The 9,949-nt window shown below is 49.1% G+C and overlaps 1 protein-coding gene across 1 annotated transcript in view; it reads right to left on the bottom strand.

Annotated features, from left to right (window-relative positions):
• EOGT (EGF domain specific O-linked N-acetylglucosamine transferase) overlaps nt 1-7,050 on the bottom strand; it is a 51,612-nt gene extending 44,562 nt beyond the window's left edge. Inside the window, exons 1-3 of the mRNA XM_045290122.1 lie at nt 7,004-7,050; nt 2,792-3,015; nt 871-967 (exon numbers count right to left, since the gene is read on the bottom strand). Coding sequence (XP_045146057.1) covers nt 871-967; nt 2,792-3,001 — 307 coding nt within the window. The 5' untranslated portion in view covers nt 3,002-3,015; nt 7,004-7,050. The remainder of the gene's footprint in view (nt 1-870; nt 968-2,791; nt 3,016-7,003) is intronic.
• Nucleotides 7,051-9,949: the final 2,899 nt, after the last annotated feature.

Here is a 9,949-nt window from a genome sequence, read left to right as displayed (position 1 = left end):
ATCATTTATTATTTATTATATTATTTATGGCATCAAGCGTGTACAGTATGAGCCAATCAGTGGCAGTAATGACAGAGCATGCGCTGTCACGCAAAAACCGCGATAGAGTGAAGCCGCGGAAGTCGAAGCACGAAGTGGCGAGGGTTCACTGTACTTTGGTTTGCTTTTGTTTTTTTAAGTACACTACCATCAGCATCCCCAAACTCTCCCTGACTATATGAGCTCATCGACTTAAATTATTCCCAGACTTAGCCCCTTAAAGTAAAAACGCGCAACAGAGGTAACTAAGGTTGGAACCATGGGGAAGTGAAGAAAACGCATGGTTGGTAACTAGTCCTTTCTCTGCCCCGCTAATCTGGCCTGTCGGGAGGTACTAATCGGACTTCAGTAACCCACGAAGAACCCAGAGGAATCAGCGCATCCTCCTTGGCGTGTCCTCTGGTGTCCGTCGCTGTGGAGGCGACGCTGACTCACGGTGACCCGTGCGCGCAGGGCGGCACTGCCCCAGGGGCTTTCCTAGGCGAGCCAGCCTTGTAGAAGCAGACCACCACGCGTTCATTCACGGTGCCTCCCGGTGGGTTCAAGCCATCACTTTCCCAGCTGGCAGCGGGGTGCTAATCCTTTGCACTGCACCTCCCAGGGACGGTGGGTAGGTTAGCTATGGGAACACTACTTTCCCTGGCTGAGGGAATGGCAGATATTCCTGCCGCACCCCCACCCCCACCCGGAAAGAGTGTTGAACTCATGAATGTATCAGCAAATTTACAGTGAAAGGAATGACTATCTAATACAAAAGGAACTGAGCTGGGTATCGTTGGAGCTTAACACACACCGCAGGGAAAGAGGGCTGGAAGGGAGAGACTTACCAACCCAGGTCGACATAGCTGCACACAGGGTTCCCAAACCTGAGGCCTGGCTTACAGGATTTCTCATAGCCCCAGCAGTAGTTTAGGTTTTCTAAGTGTTTCTAGAACATAAAACAGGTACATTTAGACTTGTCTCTCTGCTTCTCACGTTTACCACGGGTCTTATGCACAAAGAAAACAAATCGTCTCCAGAACTCTCATCCTTACATTTCTGTATGTAGTCATAGTGAAAATGCTGCTGCTCATTATAGTGCACTAACTCCAGGCACGGCAGCCTTATCCACAACAGAATAAAACCCCACCTTCAGGATGCTCAGGATGTTTAAGCCTGTTGTTGCGTGCATCATTCTTTCCAACCTAGGGGAGCGCCTCTTTCAGCACTGTGCCAGACAATGGTCTACTGCAGTGATTCTTGACCTTCTTAATGCCACGACCCTTTCAGACAGTTCCTCACGTTGTGGTGACCCCCCAACCATAAACCTATTTTCATTGCCACTTCATAACTGTAATTTTGCTACTGTTATGAATCGGGCAACCCCTGTGAAAGGGTTGTTTGACCCCCAAAGGGGTCGTGACCCACAGGTTGAGAACCGCTGGACCACTGCAATGCACAGACTGTTCATTACCTCATTTGGGGGAGCTGACTGCCAGTTCTTTCTTCCTTATCTGTCTTAGCCCAGACGCTCAGCTGAAACCCGTCCAACCTGGGTGACACCTTGTGCTTGAAATACAGCAGGCATGGCTTCCAGCCTTACAGCAGCACGGGAGGCCCAGCAATATGACAAATGGACAGGTGGGTGGTAATGAAAATAACCGGAGTAAGTACTGTGAATAGAGGTCCCCAAAGTACTGAACAATAATGCTCCTTAATCACTGTCCCTACCAAGTCTGTCCCCTAAATGAAACTAAGCTTTACTTAGATGGACAAACAAACAGAAAACCCCACTGCCATCGAGTCGATTCTGCCCCCTGGAGAGCCTGTGTGCCACAGAGTGGAACTGCTCCATAAGTTTTCCTGGCTAGACACCTAACGGCAGCAGATTGCCAGACCTTCCTTTAGCAGTACCAGTGAGTGAGTTTCAAACTGCCAACCTCTGGTTACTAACAGAAAATAACCCGCTTGTGTCCCGCAGGGGCCCCAGACTACCAGGGATCCCTGGAATTGGAACCCCTTCAAGTAACAAGTGGAACTGCTGGTCGCAATGAGCAAGCACATTCTCGAGTCATTCTCTAGAGTCATATACACGAGAATTCCAATGACCTCCAGCATCACCGCTGACTCATCCAGCAGGATCAGCAGAGCCCCCAGAAGATCCGGGCACAGCAGGCGGGCTGGCCATCCAGTGTGGAGAAGGGGCCTCTGCAAGACCCCAACTGCTCTGTTCCCAAGTTTGCTTCCCCATGTTTCCCATGCCAGTGGCCGAAAGGAAGGAAGGAAGGAAGCGGCTCACAATGCTCACAATGACCTCTCAGGCCCCATGTGATGTCCTAATGGGATCCCAGTGGAGGCCTTTCCCAGCTCCTCTGAAAACAAAGGGAAGGCGGCTGTCATCATTGACGTAATGATGTGGACACAGAGCCAGAGGAACCCTTACAGTGTGCAGTTTAAGGAAACTGGGGCAGTCTTTCATTTCACTGGGTGTACTTTCTGCACCCAATCTAATCCTTGCTGGTTTACAGAGACTAGAGATCACATGGGCTGCCTACTCGTGGGAGAGACGAGGATGCAGACCCAAGTTCACCCCTGGAAATCAGACACATCTTCAGCAGAGTTCAGTCCATCAAAGCCTTTGATGAAACCCATAAAGCATAAATCACAGTGACCATGGAAACAGAGAATTTCACCTGCACGCTGCAATCATAACGCCAAAGTAGTAAGCCAACCTAAAATCCACCCCTCTGGAAATAGAAGAAGTGTTACCAACCTTATAAGGGCACCGCGGGTCTTTCTGACAGGCTGTGGCAATGTGCCTGTTGTTGTGCAGAAAGAAGGGAATGTGCTCCTCGGGCAGGCGGATGCTGGCGAAGTCATACAGAGGTGCGCCTGGAGGACCAGAGGCCCCAGGAGGGGCTGCATCTTGGCTGCTCAGCGGCACTTCCAGAAGCAATGACCCACAGACAAGCAGCATTAACATAGCAGTCGCCACACCTAGAGAGCATATTGAGAAGATCTTCACCAAGAAATGCCCTGCCTCAATCAAAGAGGTCCTGGGCTAAACATAATACAACAAACTCCAGCCCCTCCTGGAGCAACACCGCGTAATCAACAGCTATTTACTGAGCACACACTAAGTGCCAAGCACAGCGCTGGGAGCAGGGATGCAGATGTGAAGAAAACAGGAGCGTAGATCCCTGTTCTCATGGAGAGCTATCACCTTGAGCAGTGGTTCTCAACCTTCCTAAGGCCGCGACCCTTTAAGACAGTTCCTCATGCTGTGGTGACCCCCCAACCATAAAATTCTTTTCACTGCTACTTCATAACTGCAATTTTGCTACTGTTATGAGTTGGGCGACTCCTGTGAAGAACCGCTGACCTAGAGCCAGAACCATCAAACAAGCCAGCCAATAACCAACCTGTGATGAATGAAAGCAGACAAGGAGGTGGCTTGTAACCCAGAGGGGCCATATTTCAGACTTTGAGGGCCATATGATTCTATGATAAAATCTTGAAGTAACGAATGGAGTTAACTTTCTCAGTGAGCAAACATTCTGAAGCATCCCTAAAGAGTCATATACACTGGAATTCCGATGACCTCAAGAATCACAGCTAAACAGGAAACGTGGTCAGGAACAAAACTCTTTGCCCTTATAAAGCATACATTCTAGTGGGTATAATAATATCTGTGATAAACACAGCTAAGCCGTAGAAACTCCAGGAAGGAAACACAAGCAGTCTGCCTTTAAAGTCTCCCCTGGCCAGTCTTAAAATAGCCCACAAACTCACCAGTTCAAATCCGCCATCCACCCCTCAGGAAAATGATGTGGCATTCTGCTCCCATAAAGACTGACAGCCTCAGAAACTCAAAGGGGCAGTTCTACCCTGTCCTGTGGGGGTGGCTCTGAATCAGTACCACCCACATCGATAGTCAGGAGTTTTGCTGTGTTTTCTGGTCTTGCCTCAATAATGCATCATGGTCACAAACCTCACTGCAGTTCTAACTCATCCTGAAAGGACCATCTTTATTGAGTGAGATTTTTCTACCATGTCCCAGGCAAAAACCATGCCATTCGGTCTATTTCCCAAAGAAGATCAGCACAGCAAACCTTGTGGGGCACAATTATCCCCTGACGCATATGGGGTTGCCAGCACTCAGGACTGACTGGAAGGCAACTGGTTTCGTCTGATTTGCATTATGAATAAAAGACAGTCCATCAAATGCTAGGCTATTAAAGTACATCATCGATGCTTTCCAGGGAGGTCTGCTCTTCGCTAGGATGGACTGGTTGCTTTCATAATCAGTTTTCACTATCATGGGCAATGGGCAGAGATGTCTATGTACAATCAAATTCAAGGTCTGATACCAGAGATCCTAACTGGCCAGTGAGGATGCCAGGAGAAATCCAGTTCTCCTCTGGAGTGGTGAGCACAGTGGTTTACTTTCAGAGTGCTCTAAAGCCTCTCTAAGATCCCTGGAGATGACCAGTTCTTATCTGTGACAATGTACGATCATCAAACATTATACTTCTTTACTTTTACTCAGTTTGGGGCTTCTGGTGTATGAATTCTTTCCATGCTGAGAAGCAGGAATCGAGGAAAAGCCCTCACAGCCTAACACATATGGTGCCCTGACTCCGATATCCTCCTAACTTAGAAACCCCTCCAAAGTAAGCTTCCCAGTCTCAGGCCTAAGCTTGCCTGTCCCTAGAGCCAAGCATCAATCTCTGTTCAGTTTTCTTCTTTACAAAACTCACTTTTTATAATGTAACACAGTAGAATTACTGGTGGCATAGTGGGTTGCTAACCTCAAGGTCAGCAGTTTGAAACCACCAGCCTCTCTGAGTGAGCAATATGAGGCTTTCTACTCAGTAAAGATTAATAGTTTTGGAAACCGACAGGGACAGTTCTATCCTGTCCTGTTGGGTCACTGTGAGTCAGAATCAACTCGATGGCAGTGAGTTTGGATAAAGAAAGTTATCTGTTGCAAAGCTGATCTGAATTATTTTTTTTAGTTAGAACTGTCACCTAACAGTAAAGTGATAGCAATTTTACAAAATGTACAAAGTACAAAAGAGGGCTGCAAAAAGTCTGTGGGGAAAATCCATTATCTTTCATCCCATTTTTCCACAAGTCAGTTGAAGCCCCCTTGTCTATATTAATTGTAACACTAGGATTACTGGTAATGAATATATTTACCCCTTTAACACTCAGTACCGCCAAGAAGTTCCTCAAACCTGTTAGAAAGAGACACATTGCCTGAGAACGATGCTAAAAGACTTTGCCATCTTCTGAATGACGATTAGATAGTAACACACGAAATAACTGAATGAGATGGCTGGAGGTGCAGAGGGCCGGAGACTCTGGCACTAAGTCCTTATGATAAAACCACATCCACTCACGGCACCCCCAGGCATGTCAGAGCGGAGCTGTACTCCACTGGGTTTTCAATGACTGATTTTTCAGAAGCGGAACACCAGGCCTTTCTTCTAAGGCACTTTCAGGTAGCCTAAACCTCCACTCTTTCAGTTAGCAAATGGGCTTACTAAATATTTGCACCACCCAGGGACTCCTTCCTTAATGTACCTGTCAAAAGCCGTTACAGGTGCAGCCCTTTTAAGACAGTAAATTTACAGACTAGATTCTAATGGTGTGCAGCAGGAAGGAGATGACCACTTCATACATTAACACGACAATTCCCCAGGCTCCACCTGGAGCAACTGTGCTCACTGAATCACACTGCTCAGAGCTTGAAGGTAGGTGGAAGGATAAATGGGCTAGCCAGTGCATCTTTCGACTCAGCTGCCCTTTAAAAAGGTCACTGTTTACGATCTTGGGCTCCCCAAATCCAATGTCCTCTACTGAGCACTGGAGAGAACTGTACTCACCTACCCATGGAGGAGGAACAGTAGTTAGGTTTGGAGAAAATTCTAAAGACGCCAACTAGAACTCTTGATTCTTGCAGAGAGCACGTACCCACTTGCCGAAGCAAGTTGGATGAGGGTGGCTGCTGATGTTTAAAATACCACCCGGGGGCTTGGCAGAAAGCCTTTTGGGAGTTGAGTCTTCCTGCAAGGCGCCCAGGGCCAGGAGGGTGCACTTCTCCGTCAGGAGCGAGTTTTAGTGGTTATGCTATTTTACTCCTTCAGCACAAAGCGGAGGGTGTCACGCCCCTCATGTCCCTTGGTGAAATTTCCACCCACGACCCATGTTCACCCAGGTTCCTACTCACAGAATCTGTAGAGCAGGGTGGAACTGCCCCTGTGGGTTTCCAACGAAAGAAGGGGTGCCAGAAAGAGCACTAGGGCAAAATGCAGAATGTGGTGGGTACCGTGGGAACGTTTTAAGAAGGTCGGAGACAAAAAATAACACTTGTGAGGCCTTCTATAGGTCCCTCCCCCACCCCGTTTCCTGCCACAAAACCCACCCTGGGTGCCAGGCAGGCGTTAAAAGAGGGTTTGGCTGCGCCTGAGAAAGCGAGTTGGAGGGCCACCAACCGTCTGCTATGACCTAGCTCAGGGAATGCCTGCAACTGGATCCGCAGCAAGGGGCCTCGACCCTCGGCGCCGCCCAAGACTTTCCATCGGGGTCGCCAAGATCCCCGGGACATCCGGCCGACGAGCACCACAGCTCCCAGGCCCTCGGGCCGTCTAGGAGAAGCCTGGGAGAGCGGCTCCACCCCGGCCAGGAAAGCGGCCCGCGCGTCGCTAGCAGCGAGCCCGGCATCCTCCTGGCGCCCGGGAGCGCCCCCGGACCCGCGCGTGCTGTAAGCGCCGTGCACCCGGAGCCCGGAGCCGGCTGCCCACGGCCCTCTGCCCCGGCCGCCAGGCACGGGAAGTCGCCGGCGGGGAGAGCGGAGAGCTTGCAGTCCGCGAGGAAGGCGCGCCGGGACGGGCAGGCGGCCCACCGGCGAGAATGGCGCGCAGAGCGCTGCGGGAGGGGGAGCAGTGTAAGGTCCCGGGAGCCTCGGGGCGCGTCCCACCTGGAGCCGGGGCTACAGAGGAGAGGAGGAGACCAACACTGCTCGCGAAGACGGAGTCGTCAGAGCCGGCGGCCGCCGCTCACCGGAAACCTGGGACGCTCGCGCCCGGCCAGGGGGCGCCAGAGAGCAGCCGGACACCTTCGCCGGCCGGCGCCGTGGGAGGGGCCCTGCTCGGCAGTGGGCGGGCCTGCGCCGTGGGCGGGGCCCTGCTCGGCAGTGGGCGGGCCTGCGCCGTGGGCGGGGCCCTGCTCGGCAGTGGGCGAGCCTGCGCCGTGGGCGGGGCCCTGCCCGGCAGTGGACGGGGCCCGGGCGGAACCTACGGTTGGCGATGGCACTGACTGGGCCCCGGCTGACGCGAGCATACCCCCAGCCCCGCCGCCGAAGCGGGGGTGGTGCTGTGGGCCCCTTCCCTTTCTCCTTGGGCTCTCCCCTTAGGTGAGGGTGAGAGCGTCCGACCCAGCTACCTAAATCAGACCCTGGAAAAGGCCGGAGGTAGAGAAGCTGGAGCCCTTATCTCGTCCCAGCCACACGCGGGAGAGAGAACCACCTGATTGCGTTGCACCAGAGACGCCTTTGTACTGGTGTTAAAGATGAGTATAGTACCCATCTCAGTATAATACCGTGTTCTTTTTTCCCCGTCGGTTCTTTTGTGATACCACCTTTTTCGTTTCTGAATTGTGATATTTGCTTCTTTTCCTTTGTTACGTGTATCAGGGATTGGTCGATTTTGATCATCCATTCAAAGATCTAGATTCTTATTTGTTCTTTTTCTGTTGTGTTCTGTAACTTGCTGCCATCAAATCAGTTTTGACTCAGAGTGACCCAATGGGACAGGGTAGAACTGTCCTTGTGGGTTTCTGAGACTGTAACTCTTTACGAGTAGAAAGCCACCTCTTTCTCCTGCAAAGTGGCTAGTGGTTTCAAACTGCTAACCTGGCAGTTAGCAGTCCAGTGTGTAACCACTAGACCACCAGGGGTGGGCAGTGATCCTCAAGGTCAGCAGTTGAAAACCCTAGTTGTTCAGGAGAAAGATGGGGCTTTCTACTCCCATAAAGAATTGCATACTCAAAGACCCACAGGACAGCTCTACCCTGTCATATACAGTCGCTACGAGTTGGCATTGAGTTGAGGGCAGTGTTGTTTTGTTTTATTGTGTTCTGTTTCCTGATTCATTTATTTCTGCTCTAATCGTTATTTTCTTCTGGTGATCGAAAGTTTATTTTGCTGCTCTTGATCTAATTATTGACGATCTTGCATTAATGCATTGCTTTTGATACTTTTTTTTGATATGTGAGCTTCTTGTTCCAAATTGCTTTTGCTGTGTTTCAAAGGTTTTGATGTTGTTTTAGGAGTTTTAAAATTATGTCTTTTCTTTCTCCCAAAGAGAAGCTGGCAGGTTCAAACTGCTGACTTTGTGGTTAACAGCTGAATGCACTGGAATCCTTGTTTTCTTTCCATTACATTGAGTTGTAATCCATTACTGAAGACTGTTGTCTTTTTTATCCATAAATGCTTCAAGTTCTCTCTGCTTTCACCAAACAAAGTTGTGTCATTTGTTGATCAAGGTGGTTAATAAGCCTTCTTCCAGGCAAAAGGAAGCAGAGGAATGATCTAGGAAGCAAAGCTATGGATAGAGGTATAAGCATAGGTGTGTACATAAGTAAATACATTAATCCTTAAAAATAGAGGTGTTGGCCTATGTACATATACTTACATGGCAATACACTGAGGTAATGGATGGACTTTGGACCTCTGCTCATACCCTCCCTCAATACAAGAACACGTTCTAACAAACTGGCAATCTGATCCCGCAATAAAATTAATTTAAAAAAATTAATTTTACATAGAAAATTGGCAATCTGATGCTCACCCTCCTGACACAATCACTGAAGACAATAGAAGCATAAGCAAATGTGAAGAAAGTAGATGGTGCCCTGCTATTAAAAGATACAGCATCTGGGGTCTTGAAGACTTGAAGTTAAACATATAGCCATCCAGCAGAGAAGCAACAAGCCCACATGGAAGAAGTACACCAGTTGGTGCGATCATGAGTGTCATCAGGACTGGGTAACAGGTATCAGAAGACCCATAACAAACAAAAACATTTTGTTGAATTTGAGAGCGTCAGAGCAGAGACCCAGAGGGGTCGCAAGGAAAGGATGAGTCAAACCAGGGTGCAGTAACCACTGATGGAACACACAACATTCCTCTGGTTCCTTGAGGCTTCCTCATCCCCCACTATCATGACCCCAGTGCTGCTTCTCACGTTGGACTAGACCTGAGCACTACACAGAGATAAAAGGTCACGACATGGAATCCAGGAACAGGATATAGCACTACCAGAAGGGTAGCGGGAAGGGAAGAAAGGGAGAACCGATCACATCAACACATAACCACATCCCCCCCCTCCAGGTGGAACAACAGAAACCAGCCGTCGGTGTGAGATATGAAAATAATTTATAATCTATCAAAGGGTCACGAAGGTAGGGAAGGGAGAAAAAAAGAAGAGCTGGGGTTTTTGGTTGCTGTTTTGTTTTGTTGCTTTGTTTTGTTCTGTCTTGTTTTTTGTGCATATTATCATCTCTGCAGGTCTATCTAGATAAGATAGGCTAGATAAACAAGCTGGAGGAGATAACAATGGGACCAACAGTTCCAGGGGCACATGGGAGAGGGGGAGGTGGGGGAAAGGAAGTGGGTGTTAACAAACCCAGGGACAGGGAACAATAAGTGATCCAAAATCGATGGTGAGGAGCATGTAGGAGGGCTGGTAGGGCTTGATCAATGGCAATGTAATCGAGAGGAATTACTCAAACCCAAATGAAGGCTGAGCATGGTAGTGGAACAAGAGGAAAGTAAAAGGAAATAGAGGAAAGAACTTGGAGGCAAAGCGCATTTATCGAGGTTTAAATACAGGCATATGTAAATATATTTATATATGATGATGGG

This window comes from Echinops telfairi, unplaced genomic scaffold (genome assembly GCF_000313985.2).
Source record: "Echinops telfairi isolate 266 unplaced genomic scaffold, ASM31398v2 ScPeMD7_31;HRSCAF=116, whole genome shotgun sequence".
Taxonomy (NCBI): Eukaryota; Metazoa; Chordata; class Mammalia; order Afrosoricida; family Tenrecidae; genus Echinops; species Echinops telfairi.
Note: the sequence above shows the minus strand (reverse complement) of the source record. Positions and strands in the feature narration are given on the sequence as shown.